The following is a 17,916-nucleotide window of genomic DNA, read 5'->3' on the forward strand; positions in this document are numbered from 1 at the left end:
ATGAATATAACCAATCATACGCTTATATTATAGCCTGCTCTTACTGATATGAAAGTGATATTTCTACATTAAAATGTTAGGTGAGCTAAGGGACTTTGAATGAAAATCTCTCAAGTATCCTTTTATCTACTGGAATAGAAATATTTGTATTTAATGTTAAAAGAAACAAATGTCAGGAGATTCACATTCTTGTTTTTTCTGTTGGTAAAATGTCATAGTTTTCCCTAGGATGCCCACTTCTAGGAAATTATCCTAAGCAGAGTTTCCCACAGTATGCTTAGAGGAAACCAGATGACAATGGGAAAAGGGATCCCACAGCACGATGGGAATTTTCAACTAGCACCCTGTGTCCATTCCTGCCTCCCCTGAACTTGAGATGTGGGACAGATAAAAAACCACATTCCCTCGGCTCCTTTGGAAATCAGGTTCCACCATTTAGATGCATTCTTGCAGAATTTGGAAAGTGGAAAAGAGGTGGAGGCTACCTTCCTCCTGCTGTTCCTGGGATCCTGCAACATCACAGGAAGGTGAGTTGCAGCAGTAGGTTGGGGAATCCAGCTCCTAGTTTTGGGATCCTGCAACATCACAGGAAGCTGAGTTGCAGCAATAGGTTGGGGAATCCAGCTCCTAGTTTTCTAGAGGCAACAAAGTCGGGTCACAGAGGCTCCAGCCTAACATCTGCTCATTCGGTTGGTGAGTGCCCAGAGGGGAAGACGGTGAGCACTGTGGTGACAAGTCGCCAGCAGCACTTCGACTTCTGGGTGACATTTCCTGTATTAAATTCCACGTTGCTTAACATACCTAGAGTTGATTCTATTTTCTGCTGTACTGTAGAATCTTGGGCTTTTGTTGTTTTTAAATAAAATTCTGTTGTGTAATTAGCATTTATCAAGCATCCATCAATAGTTGCTAGGGAGGAGTCCGGAAACATACAAAGCAGGAAAAAGAAAACAATTTGAAATTCAGAAATCTCCAAGGGAATAATAAAGAGTTGGCCAGGGACCTACAGTGCATTTTAAAGGAAGCACTCAGAATTTCCTTAACTGGATTCAATGGGGTAGAACCTTGGGTGAGCAACATTACACTGGTTTCTTTGATTTCAAGTGTTTAAGAACCTTTATATACGACTGTGTATTAGGTTGAGGAGGGGCAGAACACTTATCACAAACTGCTTAAGGAATCCTTTTATTTTCACCAGGGAATCTCATGGGACAACCGTTTTCAGGAGTGTTGTACAAAATGCACCAGAGAGAAATACCCCGCTTTCCTCACTCAGTGATATATTGTAGCAGATTTTTGTGTTACAGTTTATTTTCCTTAAAGTTGGAGTCTTTTTAGCCTTCATTTTTCTACCAGTTGTATTTCTCTCCCCCTCTCTCCCCAGACCCCTCTGTGCCTTTTCTTACATTTAAGAGTATAATTTAATTTTTAAATTTACATACACTAAAATTCATTTTTTTTCATTTACAGTTCTATGAGTTTCGACAAATGTATAGACTTAGGGAACAACCACAGCCATCAGGATATGGAACAATGGTTTCATCACCCCCAAAACTCTTTCGCTGGTCCTTTCCAGGCAAGCCCTGCCACCACCGTAGCTCCGGGCAACCGCTGATATTTTCTCCATCACCATAATTCTGCCTTTTCCTGACATAATATAAATTAATCATATAATATGTAGCCTTTTGATTCTGGCTTCTTTCACTTAGCATAATTCAAAAGAGAACCATCATATATATATGAATATATATAAAATATATATGTAATAAAGAAGGAAAGCCTGCCTTTTCCAACTACACTGACGGACCTTACAGGCATTAATGCTAAGTGAAATAAGTCAGACAGAGAAAGACAAATACTATATGATCTCACTTATAAGTGAAATCTAAAAGAGCCAAACTCATAGAAACAGTAGAATGGTGGTTGCCTGAGGCTGGGGGGTGGGGAAAATGGGGAGATGATGATCAAAGGGTACAAACTTCTAGCTATAAGATGAGTAAGTTCTGGGGAATCTAATGAACAGCATCATGTCTATAATTAACAAACTGTATTATACAATTGAAAGTTGTAAGAGAGTAGATCCTAAATGTTATCACCACCACAAAAAAAAAAAAAGGTAATTATGTGAGGGGCTAGGGGTGTTAATTAACTTTTTTGGTTACCATTCTGCAATATATATGTATACCTAATTATCATATTATACACCTTAAACTTACATATGTTATGTATCAATATCATCTCAATAAACTTATAAGAAAAAACAAGACAGGACCACCCAACATATTACATGAAACAGTAGTTTGTTCCTCGTTATTGTGGAGTATATATAATCCATCGTGTGGATGTACCAAGGTGTCTGTTAATCAGTTCACCGGTTGAAGGGCATTTGTACTGTTTCCAATTTTTAGAGGTTATAAACAGAACTGCTCTATCAATAAATATTTAATTACATAATGTTCAACCGCTGAACATTGTTCCATATCCTGATATACAATTAATTTAATCTGGCAGTTCCTTATTGTTGCACATTTAGTCGTCTTCCATGTTTTCCTGTTTTAAATAACACTCTAACCTCATTCAAATGTATGTATTTGTTCAATTGCTCTTCAGGAGAAATTCTCAAGGAATTCCTAGGTCAAACGGTAGGCATCATACATTTTACTGCTTTTGATACATATTACATGAAAAAGTCCCTTAGGAGACTATCCCAGCACTCAATCCCTTATCAACATCGACTGCCGTCTTTTAATTTTTTACCAATCTCACAGGCAAAAATTTTAAAATGACATCTCATTTTTATTTGTACTTGTTTTATGACTTTTTTTACATCCCTGTAAATACAGGTGGAATTGGCACCTCATATTTATTGGACATTTTTATTTTTTCTTTCGGGAACTACCCGTTCCTGTCTGTTTGTAGGCTGGGCTTCTGCTATATTATATTAATCCTTTGCCTGGCACTTAATATATTTTTTTTATATACAGACGCTTTTAAAAAATAGATGTAATCAGCTCTTCTAAACTTTTCTTTTGTGAATTATCACATTTAATATCATGCCTAGAAAGGTCCTTCTCAATTTTATGTTTACATAGATATTCACTTATATTTTGTCTAATTTTTCCAAATGTTTGTTTGGAAAAACAGCGTGAAGAATATAGGAGGCTTCCTGGCTGAGGCAGACAAAACGTCACTTCGCCCCTAGCACGCCGGGTTTGCTTCTGCCTTCATGGCTTTGAACTACTGATATAAAATATGCAGGATTCCTCTTTTCTAAGGGGTTCATCTGCCTTCTGAAGAAGGTGAATAGTTTATGAAACTAGATTGAATTTTCTTCCTATGATTGGATTTGGTTCAGAAATAAAGCTTTATTCTCTGGTTTCAGTGGTTAGTTGAATCACGGCAAAGCATTTCATATCCCTTTCTCTTTGTTCCACTAGTGGGACAAACTAGGAATAACTTAGAGAGCTGCAATGAAAATAACGTGCCAGTGCGTGCCAATAGTTTCAGGAATGTCACAGCAACAGTGAGCATTTACGGCAGAAATTCGTGTACATATTTCCCCAAGGGGCCAAAGAATCTTTTTTTAAAATAATCATGTAAATAAATGGGAAGGTATGATTCAATTTACAAAAGTTGATTTCACAAACAAATTTTGAAGACAGTGCTTTTTCCATCAAGAGAGGCATACAATTACAAGACGGGAAGAAGCCAGATTCCCAGCTGACCCACCAGTCTGGACCACTCTGGTTTTTGGTGTGAGAAGTAAATTTAATTTTCTTTAAAAAAAAAAAAAAAAAAAGAGGCACACGATTATAAGCTTACAGAAGAACTTCACCCTTCAATAAGACTGTAACACACTATATGATCCAAAAAGCAATAACCTAGGAAAAGAAAGAAAAATGGAGACTGGCTTCTACAGAAGGTTTAATCTGATCCCTTACTCTTATTTTATTAGTAAATGGGACTCACGTAGAACACAAATACAACCCACGGTAGTGTTGCATCTCAAATCTGTACTCTGGGTCTGAATGTGCTTGTTTTTCATGAGCAGTTGGGAAAAGTGAATGCATTCTCAATACATTCTAGATCTTAAGCATTTACCCGAGCTCCCTCTTCAGCAATCTGGGCTATACAGGTACTTTGGTGTCATTCTCACTGAGGTAAACTACCTCTTCCCCATCACCACCTCACCTGCCCAACTCAGCCTCAAGGGACCATCTCTGTAGCTGCAGACCTAGTCCATTTGGCTTGCCTGCCCAGACACCGGCTCCCCTCCCCCATCAGACTGTTGGTTGTCACACTCCGGCAGGTCTGACAACACATCCTACTGGAGCAGCTTCTGAGGCTCCAGGCCACAGAATGTTAGAGGCCAACAATTGCAGGAGGAAGGATATAAGTAGCTTCTGGTCTGAGGCAAACTGGCCCAGGACCAGACTGTGCCTGCTTTCAGCCCTTTAGGGCTTGGCCCACTGCCCCTAGGGACCTCCGAACCCTGCGTGATTCTGGTGCTTCGACCAACTTCTGTCTCTGCGTATCTTCTGTGGGCTGCACTCAAGGCTCAGTCCAGTTCCCCCTCCTAGACTTAGGGCATTTCCAGGAGTCTATGCACCTCACACAGAATAGGTGGAAAAAGTTACCCCAACTGTGGCTTTTTAGACAGCACTGAGAAAGGAGATAAAAAATTAATTTGCCTATGTTTGTTGTTAGGAATACAAACCATGAGCAGTTCTTGCTGGAAATTGTGCAAAGTCCTAATTTTGATTCAATTAATATAGAAGCATAAAGTGCCTTCAGTTTCCCTTTGTATCGTCCTAACAAATGGCTGTCTGGCTGTCTGAACTCCTCGTGTGGTGGTTTGACTAACGGCAATTTATTTTGTCTTAAACACACACACACACACACAACAATAACAACAACTTTAAAAACAAGAGGGGATGAGTGTTTTACCATGAGCACTTATTACTTTTGAAACCAGAAATAATCCTCTATTTTAATGAAAGGGTAAAAATACTTCTCTCCAAGGTAAAGAGAAAAGAATGTGCATAATATTGTGGTGACTGATGCCTAGAAACACAACCAAATTCCCTTTTTATCTCAGTAACTAACTCACCCAACAGGGTATAACAAAGTAGAACTTGTAGGGTGTAATTTATATTACAATTCGCTTTCTCTCTATGTTAAGTAAGGCAGTTTGAAGTAAGACTTTTTTTTAAAAAAAAAAAGTAGTTTCAAAGAACTTGAAAAAACACACCCAAAATGCTCTAGTCCAAAGCCAGAACACAGTTTTGTATGGTCTGCAGATAATTTAATATTTGAGAAACCTTTTCAACATTCTCCAACTCCAACCAAAACTAAAGCAATATTTAGGGGGAAAAAAATGAGTAAGCAAATAAAACCTAATATCTATATAATTATTCACAGATCAAGCAATTTAGAGACAATAAAATAGAACAGCATTTCAGCTAACTCAAGTTTAAAATAATGGAACAACTATTCACTAACCTAACAACAACAACAAAAATTCTGGCTAATTTTACTGTTAATATATTAGGGATGATTGCTTTATCAGTTAAAAGACTTAAAATCAATTCTGTATAAGTTCATTTATTTTCGGTTTCACAAACATAGTATGATCAGCCTTCTTGATTTTCTGTAGTCCTCCTTTCCCCACAAACATAACGTCCAGTTTGAGTCTTTCAAACAGTAGGAAAATGCAATGATGTCAATGTACAAAGTATGTCACTGGTGCTTTGCCTGCCGTCTTCTGGCAACAGATGCATTTTATTTTGGAGAAGGGGCCCTCTCACACGCCAGTACTAACCCTAGCCGTCACTGCCAATCACAGCCCCTGTTCACATAGGCTGGCTTCTGGCCCAGCTTGTCCAATCCCAATCCCCTGCATCCCCTTAGACAGTGTTTGGTACAGCAAGAGACTCGTAATCCAGGCTAGGCCAATGAAAGTCTCCACTAGAATCTTTTCAGCAGTAACACAGAAAGAATTTAAGCCTTGGGTCTAGCATCAGAGAGAGGGCAGCCCAAGAGGATAGATCCACCATGTAGAGAGATACAGAAATGACCTAGGGGGCTTCCCTGGTGGCACAGTGGTTAAGAATCTGCCTGCCAATGCAAGGGACACGGGTTCGAGCCCTGGCCTGGGAAGATCCCACATGCCGCGGAGCAACTAAGCCCGTGCGCCACAACTACTGAGCCTGAGCTCTAGAGCCCGCAAGCCACAACTACTGAGCCCACGTGCCACAACTACTGAAGCCTGTACACCTACAACCCGTGCTCCGCAACAAGAGAAGCCATGACAATGAGAAGCCCACGCGCCACAACAAAGACCCAACACAGCCATAAAGAAAAGAAAAGAACCTAGGGAAAGAGTGAGGGACACTTCTAATAAAGATCTAGACCCAGAGGCCCACACTCCCAGTGGCCACCTGCACCTCTGTCCTTCCTACAGTGTGGTTATAAAAACCAGTGTAGGGCTTCCCTGGTGGCGCAGTGGTTGAGAGTCCGCCTGCCGATGCAGGGGACACGGGTTTGTGCCCCGGTCCGGGAAGATCCCACATGTCACGGAGCGGCTGGGCCCGTGAGTCATGGCCGCTGAGCCTGCGCGTCCGGAGCCTGTGCTCCGCAATGGGAGAGGCCACAGCAGTGAGAGGCCCGCGTACCGCAAAAAAAAAAAACAAAAACAAAAAAAAAACCCAGTGTATTTCCTCTCCAGCTTCAACAAGTTTGCGCTGGTTTCTGTTATTTGCATTCAAGGCATCCTGACTCACGCACAAGGTAACCACTTGAGTTTGGGCATTCTCAATCATGGTGAACTAACTTACTTACTGGCTTGTTTTTCCAGTTCCTGTTCTTTGGGCTCTGCCTTTGCAGCCCACAGGGGTGGCCTCTGGGGCCCTGTCTCTGCTCTGCAACCCTGCCTCCCTGCCAGGCTCCCATGCCCAAGGGTAACGCCCAGTCCAATCAAAGCTTCATCTCTGAGAGTGAAGGTCTGGATGTGAGAGAGAAGTTCTTCCGATCTGCGTTCTGTGCACCGTGGCACTCTGCAGGGAGAGGAAGACACGTATGAAGCTTAGTTGGTCGGCCCCATCTGTGTTGGATTCCACGGGCTACCCCATCTTTCCCAGACATCCTACCCTCTCCCCTGCCCCTTCAGCTGGCCGTAATTGGTTTACTTTCCAAACCAAGGGAACATGAAATTATACACCAAAAAACTATTTCTGTAAATCATTGGTTAGGATGCTTTTTACTATGGGAAATGTACAATTTCAATAAAAATCAGCTTGGGCAATAAGGAACAGCCAGCCTACAGGTAGTGTGGCCCCAGGTATGGTACAAGAATGTCATCAGGGCCCCTGTGTTTTATTTCCATGTTTTGCCATAAACAGTGCTGACTTCTCTCAAAGGTCGATTCCCCCAAAGGCCCCAGTTGGGGCCACCTGTGTTGTTGCTCACATTCAGCAGGAGATGGAGAAACGTTTCCATCCATGGAAGAGCATCATCAGATTTGGAAATACTATCCTGGCAGTGGTGTCAGAACAGCTTTAAGACATCTTTAAGAGTCAGAACTAATGTGACTTGGTGACTACCTGACTGATGGGTGTGGGAAGAGAAGAGCTAGGACAGCGCCCAAGTTTCTCCCTTGGGCGTCCCGGTAGATAGAAGCAATGCCAGAGCTGGTCTGGCCGGATGGTGACGCCACATGCAGGTTCAATGCCTCCCCATGCTTCACTCAGACCTGCCCAGGAGTCAGCCAGAGCCTGTCCAGAAGCCTGATCTCACAGCAAACCACTCACCTTTGACAAGAGAGATTTCTTACCAGGCGAGATAAGCAAATGACTGCTCTCTGTGAACCGTCCTTCCTGTTTACGCACGGAGAACCATTTATATGAAGCTGGTAGCCACCTGAATGGCTCGCGTGCTGTGAGCCTCCTAGCTGGGTGCAATTAGAGCCGTTCATGCTGTGGACACAGTGGCTGCCTATACAGCACCTGCCCCCACTTTCCTTACACCTTCCAACTCTTCTTCTGTCCAGGCTTGTGCCCTGGCCCAGCTCTAAGGGACAGTCTAATAGATGGCTCTCAACCCTGGCTGCACACCGAAATCAACTGAGGAACTTTGAAAAAACACCAATGCCTAGGACTGTATCTTTTATTGTGGTAAAAACCCCACATAGCATAAATTTTACCATCTTAACCGTTTTGAAGTGTACAGTTCAGTGGTATCAGGTACATTTACATTGTTGGGCAACATCACCACTGTCCACCTCCAGAACCTTTTCATTTTCCCAAACTGAAACTCTGTACCCATTAAATGATAACTCCTCATTCCCCCTCCCCTCAGGTTCTGGGAACCACCTTCTATTTTCTGTCTTTATGAATATAAGCAAAATCATAGAGTATCTGCCTTTGGTGATTGGTTTATTTCACTTAGCGTGATGTCTTCAAGTTTCTTCCGTGCTGTAGTGTGTGTCAGAATTTCCTTCCTTTTCAAGGCTGAGTAATATTCCATTGCATGTATCTATCACATGTTATTTATCCACTCATCCATCCATGGACACTTGGGTTGCTTCTACATTTTGGCTACTGTGAATAATGCTGCTGCTATGATCATAGCTGTCCAAACATCCCCAAATATTTTCTTTAAAGTTTTCCATGGGGTTTGAATGTGCAGCCAAGGTTGAGAACCGCCAGTGTGTGGCAGTCCCTAGAGAATGTGAAGAGTCCAGAGGAGAGGCACGCCACCTTAGCTGGCCTGATCCAGCTGTTCCATGCTAATCATAATACTTATCACAGTCAGCAATCAGTAAGCTCATACACCTGTCTCCATCAATAGATTCGGACACCTGGGAGGGGGAGGTAGGTTTTGTTCACCTCAGTATCTTCTAGATCTCGCTCCAAGCCTGTGACCCTGCAGAAGCTTATTAAGTTGCTGCTAAATAAAGACAACCAATCCATAATTCAACTCCATCTTTCTATTAAAACGAACCATTCCTCTTTGCTACTAGAAATTAGGTACCATTCTACCCTGGGCCATGTCTGTGGAGCCTGACTCAGACCTGGGCCTGAGTCAGGGTTTCAGATCTTTTTTTTTTTAATTTTGTGGCCATACTGTGCAGCATGTGGGATCTTAGTTCCCCGACCAGGGATCGAACCCACACCCCCGCTGCTTTAGAAGCGTGGAGTCTTAACCACTAGACCATCAGGGAAGTCCAGGGTTTCAGGTCTTTATGAGACAAAATTATACATGTGAAGGAGTCCTGCACGGCAATGGTGGAGCAGGATGGGGGTGGGAGGAATAGTTGCTACTGCCCCTTGTTCCAGTTTTTTCTGGAACGGATGCTCCAAAATGAGTGGTGGGACCCATTCCTTAGATCTCAAAGAGAGGTCTAAACGATCTTCCCCACAAATTTGTGCTTCCCTACCCCCAACCCACTTTTAAAACTAAAGACAGACACGTAGCTGGATTTTTATTGAGGTGGGTTTTCTGTGCCCTCTATTCATGTCTGCAGCTCCACATTCTCATGTTTACTTTGGTTTTAATTTTAACCTGAGTTCCTAAGATCGCTTTTTATTAAAACCAATGGAAATTAAAAAGTAGCCCCAGATAAAAGAAATACTCAAACACCCGAGAGGGTTCTGCTTCGTTCCATATTTAAGTCTGTGGACGTATTTGGAGAGAACTTCTTTGTAATGAGGAGCAGTGGTGTAGCAAATTGAGAATGCTCTTCTCCCCTTTCCCCTTAAGTCTTAGAAGCCATGAGACACACTGTGCAATGGGACGGGAACAGCAGGGACGTGTCTTGGTAGGTAGATAATAAGGCTGACCCCTAATTCCCCCCGTCGTATTTTCAAAATCTGGGCCCCCTTGCACTGGGCAGCACTCCAGGATCAGGGTAGGGCAAAACCAGCAAGGTCACACAAATGCAGGACTTTATTTCAGACTGGGATATTTTGCAGAAAGTTTCTGCCTTGATTTTGATTTTTTAAGTAGCGCATGAAAATCATTTCTTTTGATTCTGGAGTTGTTTGGCACCCCTTCAATTTCCTGCCTGACTTGCCTCACCCTGGGTCCAGCCCTGACTCCACTCACGTCCCCGCTTTCCTTGGAGTTATAATTTGTTTTCTTCTTGAGAGGAAAGCATGACGTTGCTCTCTGCATCTCATGCAGCCACAAACATCTTTCTCCGGGTTTACTTCCTCCCTGTTCTCTTCCTCTGCCCATTTTGACAAACTCTCTCCCTAAATCCGTTCACCTCTGCGGCTTCTGCCGTTCCACACCGCCCCCCCCCGCCCCGCCACCTTTCCCAGGATGACCAACATCAGGTACCAGGAAGAGATACAAGAGGGCCAGTGAAGGCCGGCCTTTCCCTCTGAGGTCTTTTTTTTTTTTTTTTTTTTTTGCGGTACGCGGGCCTCTCACTGTTGCGGTCTCTCCCGTTGTGGAGCACAGGCTCCGGACGCGCAGGCTCAGCGACCATGGCTCACGGGCCCAGCCGCTCCGCGGCATGTGGGATCTTCCCGGACCGGGGCACGAATCCGCGTCCCCTGCATCGACAGGTGGACTCTCAACCACTGTGCCACAAGGGAAGTGAAGCCCCCCCTGAGGTCTTCTGCTAACATAATTTTTCAGCTTCACGTGCAGAGTAACACAATAAGCAAGGGCCTAGTCCTTTTTAAAGAAACCTTTCTTGCAGCAATTATGATGATAAATAGTGCCCTTGGTAAACCATGGCCAGCATTATGCTCTGCAACTCCCAGGTAGCTGGCTGGAACACTAGGAAATAGAACTGAGTAATTTTAACTGTGCTAACTATGGAAGCCCTGAAAAAAAATGCCTAATACGGTAAAAACATGGACAGCTCTTTAAACGCAAAGCCAGTATGGAAGGAAGCGAGCTCATGATTTGGGCTCTTTTGACCTGGTGGGACTCCTACCCTGCAAGGGCAGCTGAGACCCCCAAATTTCACACCCACATCTTCGAGGACCAAGTGGAGGACTTCATCCATCACTCACATCCCTGACCCTGGGTGTTTTTCTGCACCTCTTGTTGCATCATCAGTAAACCGGCATGTAAACAAACTACCTGAATCTTTGTTACCATTCTAGCTTCCAAGTCATGAGGGTCTAGCCCAGTTCAGCCTCCTTCACATCATCTTAATGATTCATTACTATTATTATACATGTGCCAGAAGAGAATAATTCCGTAATTCATTGGCCTGATGGGAAATATAATTACATATGCAAATAACTTTTAATAAACACATACTAACCACACTCCTATTCAGATAATCACCCCAAGACCTGCCCACAACGGCTTACCAGGACTGTGTGCATCCCAGTGTAAAGTCGGCTGAGACTCACCAACGTGGAAAACGCCACAGCCGTCATCAGTCCCAAAACAAAGGGATACTGCAGGGGGAGAAGAGAAAACAAGGACATTCGGTCAGGTTCAGACACATACAATTTGATGCTGTGGAAAGGAATAGGATTTCTGATCCCGTAACTCCTAGTCTCAATCTCATATTCCCTAGACCAGCAGTCTGATGATCTCAAATCACTTGAAAAATGGGAAAACTAAGGAAAGAGAAGGGGAAGATGTCTAGGAATATAGTTCTGGAAGTAAGTTTCACAACATATTGACATGCAAATAAGACACAGCAGAAAACTTGACCTTAGCTATGGTGCTACAAGTTTTAATGGAGTAAATAATTTTTTATTTCTATTTTTAGATTAAAACTTATGACGTATACAGTATTTCCAAGAGGCAAGGTAGATAGACAGTGCTGTCATTTGGAAGTCCAACTAGCTACTTCCCCATCATGTGCTGTGATGGTAAAGCTTGGCAACAACCAGCTTCTTGAGGAAGCCTGGGAACAACAGCCCCATGTTAAGACTGGGCATATTTCTGTACAGATGTCAAGGCAAGAGTCCAGACTTCACTGAATCTTGACATTTGCTCGTGAGTAATGAAAACAGCTGGAGGAATCTGGCTAATGACAAGTCATATAAAGAACACACAAATATCCTGCTTATGAGCTAGACACAGAGCTATAATCCAGTTGCTTCAACTACTGATGTCTGTGGTCTTCCGTGGTAATAAGGATAAAGACGATAGAGAACTGTCTATATTACGTGAACTGCTTTATGGTCACTATCTCATGTATCTTCACACAACCGTATGAAATAGGTTCTATTACTAGCCCCAGTCCACAGATGAGGAAACCCTTAACCTTGATAATAAGTTGCATTAGTATTGAACTTTAGCACGAAGATGCTTGCCCATCCATCACCCCTCACAACAGGAGCTGGGGCTCAGAGAGGTACAATGACTTGCCCAAGGTCACACAGCCAGTAGTGACACAGTCTGAACCAGAAGCCACATCTTCCGAGTACAAGCCCAGCATGTTCTTTCCAATGCAACATCTGAGTATAGCAACACAGGGTTGTGCATCTTTTCTTAAGATTTATCATTAACTGGGTCTCTGATTTTAATCGAAAAAGTGTTGAAAATTAATGAGTTAATGCATTCAGAATTTAGAGGTTGGTATTCACCTGAACATATATTTATATAAATAAACCCATTTTTAGAGCTACTCATGAGTATATAACCCCAAAAGCTGAATACATTTATTATTAAAAAATTAAATAGGAAAGAAGTGCATAACAACTCAGGCCTTACGAAAACTATTGTGGGACTTCCCTGGCGGTACAGTGATTAAGACTCTGCACTTCCACTGCAGGGGGCACAGGTTTGACCCCTGGTCGGGGAATTAACATCCCGCATGCCGAGCGGTGTGGCCAGAAAAAGAAAAAAGAAAAGAAAATCGTTTCATCACGTAAGCTGTAAAGACATTTTTAAGAAGATCCAGGTGGCCTTAAAATGAGCGTATAAATGATTGCTGTTGCTTTCCTGCAGTCAGCGCCATTGATTTTTTTTTTTTTTTTGATTTTTGTTGATTTTTTCCTAAGAGAACCATGTTCACAGGCTTCTCTTGATGCTGACAGCAGCCCGATGGGGGTCAGTGTTGGGCCCACTATGTCCTTCTGGGGCAGACGGCACGGGATATGACATAGCTCAGAAGTCTGCATTCAATTAATTCCGATAGTACTGGGGAGCTCAGACATTGTTTGATCCTGGCATGACATTTAAGTTACAAACAAAGATTATACCTAGTTGGATATGATACTATACACTTGTCCCTTTGCCATTTAGGAAACTGAGATCTGACCCCAGGTGACCAGGTAGCAGACCAGGTACAGCCAGGACCTGACACTAATCTTATCCTCTTCCAATCACATCAGGCTGACACCCCATTTTTGTACAACCTGGAACATGGAACACCCCTGGGTTTCTGGTGTAGAGGAGCAGGAGAAGCAATACTATCATTTACATACAAGGCTGCTAGAGTTCATGAAATCTAAATTTTCCAACGGGTAAAAGGTAAAATTTCTGAAGTTAAGCACAAAACTAGAGCAAGAGTTCTCAGAAAGGAAAAATAAATCTTCATTGCAGTAACAGTATAGATTTTAAAAGGTCTTACTATAACTGGCATTTAAGCAGATATTAAGTGAAATTCTTCTATTTTCAACAGTTATTAATCACCTGTCATTTAGACAGCTTTCTAGAAAATATGGAATGATTATTTCTAACGGTTGAGCCCCCCAAAAAGGCAGAGACATCTCTGGGGGCTAATTTGGGAACAGACTATTTCACCCTGGGCCCTGGGACATGTAGCTGGAGGATTTGGTGAAACCATCTCAGCCCTGGAGGATCATTTACTAGGATATAAACCCCTCGAGTCTCTTGCAAACAGAGGGTGAGAGCACCTATTCAGTGCCATCTGGTCGGGCAGCTCAGGGTGAAAATGCCTTCGGAAGCGGGATGCCACACACCCGGGTTATGTTTGTGGTGCTGTTGTCATTATTATTTTTTTTTAATTAACTAATTTATTTTTGCTGCGTTGGGACTTCGTTTCTGTGCGAGGGCTTTCTCTAGTTGAGGCGAGCCAGGGCCACTCTTCATCGTGGTGCGCGGGCCTCTCTTGTTGTTGCGGAGCACAGGCTCCAGACGCGCAGGCTCAGTAGTTGTGGCTCACGGGCCCAGCCGCTCTGTGGCATGTGGGATCCTCCCAGACCAGGGCTCGAACCCGTGTCCCCTGCATCGGCAGGCGGACTCTCAACCACTGCGTCACCAGGGAAGCCCCTGTTGTCATTAATGGTGTCCACTTTCACTCTTGGGCACAACCTGCTTTGGGTACTAAATCATATGGTCACTTCATTTATAAAGAAATTGTCACTGACTGCTCAGTAAATTTTTGTTCCCCATCTTTATTTCATAAACTTCAAAGTCCTTCAAAAAAAGAAAATCCTGAAGGGAAACTCTTTGCTGCCTCATCGTACGGATGGTGTTACACGGGAGGAAGGGGAGTCTGCGCCTTACCTGGTATCTGCCCGTGGTAGAGATAAGGAGGGTGAAGGAGATGGCGGTGGCTGCCATGGCGTGGGTGGACGGCATCCCATACTCAGCGATCACTCTCTTCTCCAGTTTCACAACAGGAGGGGAGAAGGGGCGGGGCCACTTCAAGACATCCTTGGCCACCTGGCCAATATACATCACCAACTGCCAAACCAAAGGATGGAGGTAAGTCTAACCAAATGAGCAAAATAAACTCCTAGGTTCTATGAATTTATTTTGAGGTTTCCTGTTGGTTGGCTGAAATCACCTTTCTCTCTGACCCCAGCGGCCTATGGGGAAGTCTTGTAGGAAGACATTTTAGTTGTTAAAAAGAGAAACAGGCCGGGACTTCCCTGGTGGCGCAGGGGTTAAGAATCCGCCTGCCAGTGCAGGGGACACGGGTATGATCCCTGGTCCGGGATGATCCCACATGCTGCGGAGCAACTAAGCCTGTGTGCCACAACTACTGAGCCTGCGTGCCACAACTACTGAAGCCCACGTGCCTGAAGCCCGTGCTCCGCAACGAGAGAAGCCACCATGAGAGGCCCACGCACCACAACAAAGGGAAGCCCTTGCTCTCTGCAACCAGGGAAGGTCCAGGCACAGCAACAAAGACCCAACACAGCAAATAAATAAATAAATACATAAATAAATAAATTTCTAAACAAAAGAGAGAAAAGAGAAACAGCCCTTCTGGATTCCAGAGGGTCACTGGGCAACTAAGATATGACACTAACACGTCTTACTTATTTTGGTCATATATTTAACATTTGTATAGCTGGTATGTGTGCCAAGCACTGGTCTAAGAACTTTACAAATATTAACTCACTTAATCCAATAGTACCTGTAGAATGCAGACCCATTTTACAGAGGGGTAAACCGTTGTACATAGTTAGTAAGTGGCAAGACTTAATGGATTCAAATCCAGAGAGTTTAGCTTCAAAAAATATGTGCCTTAAACTACCACGGTAATACCTTCGGGATGGTCCTGGACTAAGAATTTAATACTCAATCAGACAGCCCTTCTTTTCAAGTTTTAACCAAAAAAGTGACTTCTGGCTTAAAATTTTTTGAATGCCACTGTTACTCCTGATGTATGCAGGCAACATACTGGATATAGTTTAACTTTTCTCAGTACTCGAGAGCGTCATACAATAAATGGCGTGACTATTTTCAACCCTAAAATCAACACAGCTCAATCTGGAAGTTCCTCAATTGAATTCTTTTTTTTCCATGATGCCATTAATGAAAAAATCCCTTTCTCTTTTTCCCTTAAAGCACAACATAGATATCAGAATTGATTTCCATACCCTCCTGAGATGAATAGGACTGTTAACAATAGACTTATTTACTTTGTCAGAGAGCTTCACAGGACATTTCCGTGATGTTATAAAAGAGGGAGAAGCAACCCATTCACTTAAGTCTCTGCATTTGCAACCCAAAGTGTGGTCTGAGGAGAGGCAGCATCCACACCACGAGTGCTGTTTCAAGATGCAGAATCTCAGGCCCCAGCCTGTACCTATGGAACTGGAACCCTCATTTTCACAAGACTCCCGGGTGGTTCATGCGCACGTGAGAATTTGAGAAGCACGGCCGGCTTTACACTGTATTCTTGCGCAGGTCACTTTGTCATGGGCTTTAATTATAAACCTCCTCATCTTACCATGATCGCATTGATCTTACTAGGGCTTTATTTAGCTTGTGATGGATGGAGTTACTTGGCTTTGGAACAAAACCCGCTATGAAGGACTATTTCAAAATACTTTTGATTAGTCAGCCAGATTGCTTTAGAGTTTCCCACATTGTGGTACTTTCTTTTAACTCATCTAGTTGCCGGTGAATTCTGAACATTATCCCAGCACACTCAGTATCCCCCAGAAGACGCTGCATATGTTTTTGTGCTCTGCTGCCACTTTGCTCTGGGTTAAAAATCAAGAACCACTGTCTGTGCACAGCAGGCCAAATCCACAGGCTTTAAAGCCTCAGTGACAATCACTCCAAATTCCATAGCTGCGATTTCTAATCAGACTTTGAAACTTAACCTCTTTACCATCCCCTTATTACCAGAAACTACTGTTTTGGAAACCAGCTTACTCTTTTATGTTTCTGCCTCTCCCTCCTGTGAACCTATAAAAACCACATCAGACCGACTATTTTCTGGGGAGTTGGAAAACTTGCAGATGTTGTTGACTACTAAGAATTTCTCAGAAGATGCTAGGATATAAATGTTTCTCAACCCTGCCCCTTCCCCACTCATCAACATCAAAAAGAATATTACAGGCATTACGACTAACTCCAGTTCACTCAAAAATACACAGAATCTTCAGACAGGAAACGTTAAAATCATAGAGTGAAGACAGACTGTGCGTCCCTCATTCAGACAAAACTTAATCTCCTTGAAGTCCATGAGTTTCTTCGACTTCATTTATCTTTTGCCTTCTATATCTGAAGGATGTTTTTAAGAATGAGGACAATTGTTCATTTTATTTAAAAGTGTTCCCATAGCAGCACACTGTTTCTGATCAATAAGTTTCAAATAGCAATTACTGTCATGACAGAGCTCTTCAAACCAGAGAGAGTGAAGCTATGTTTTTCAGGTTGTAGGGAAAGAGTACCACTCACAGGGTGACAAGTCCTGTCTCTGTCAGTTTGCATTCATTACAGCAAACTGTGCCCAGCCCTGTATTAGGTCTCCAACCTTGAGTGGGGAAAACAGTCACACAGAGGATCTCATCATAATGCAAATATGCTTTGGAAAAAAATTATCCACAGAATTATATGGGTATGTATATATGTAGAGACAGACTTTGGTTCAACCCGAGACACTGGGAGCACTGAGGTGGAACGTTAAAGGAAGATTGTTTAAGATGAGGGGTGGATAGAGAAGCATCCACTTCGCAAGAATAGAGAAGCCTTGGAGAAGTGATGTTGGGTGGTATGCAGAGGGACCTCCGAGGCAGTTAGGACCAGCGGAGTTTAAATTGTGGGGCACACCGTTACACATCAGTTAGAATGGCTGAGATGAAAGGAACTGACCATACCAGGTGTTGGGAGGATAGGCGGAGTACCTGGAACCCTCATACAGCACTGGAGCAGGTGCAAAATGATACAACCACTTTGGAAAAGCAGTTTGACAGCTTCTTAAAAAGTTAAAACGTATGATTTCCGCACGACCCAGCCATGCCGATCCTAGGTATTTACCCTCAAAGAGTGAAAGCGTAAGTCACGCAAAGATCTGTCTATGACCATTGACGGCAGCTTCTTTGTAACAGCCCCAAACCGGCAACAACCCAATTTCCATCAACAGGTGAATAGGTAAACAAATTGTGGTATAATCATACAACTGAATACTTCGCGGCAAGAACAAAAAAAAATAAACTATAGATATCACGCTACAGCATGGATGAATCTTAAAATAATTATGCTGAATGAATGATGAATCTTAAA

At 43.1% G+C, this 17,916-nt stretch overlaps 1 protein-coding gene across 1 annotated transcript in view; it reads right to left on the reverse strand.

Moving 5' to 3' along the window:
* The window catches only part of SGPP2 (sphingosine-1-phosphate phosphatase 2), a 117,621-nt gene that overhangs the window by 25,815 nt on the left and 73,890 nt on the right, over positions 1–17,916 (reverse strand). Inside the window, exons 3-4 of the mRNA XM_060015510.1 lie at positions 14,455–14,634; positions 11,334–11,423 (exon numbers count right to left, since the gene is read on the reverse strand). Of these exons, the coding sequence (XP_059871493.1) occupies positions 11,334–11,423; positions 14,455–14,634 (270 nt within the window). The remainder of the gene's footprint in view (positions 1–11,333; positions 11,424–14,454; positions 14,635–17,916) is intronic.

This window comes from Delphinus delphis, chromosome 7, assembly GCF_949987515.2.
Source record: "Delphinus delphis chromosome 7, mDelDel1.2, whole genome shotgun sequence".
Classification (NCBI taxonomy): domain Eukaryota; kingdom Metazoa; phylum Chordata; class Mammalia; order Artiodactyla; family Delphinidae; genus Delphinus; species Delphinus delphis.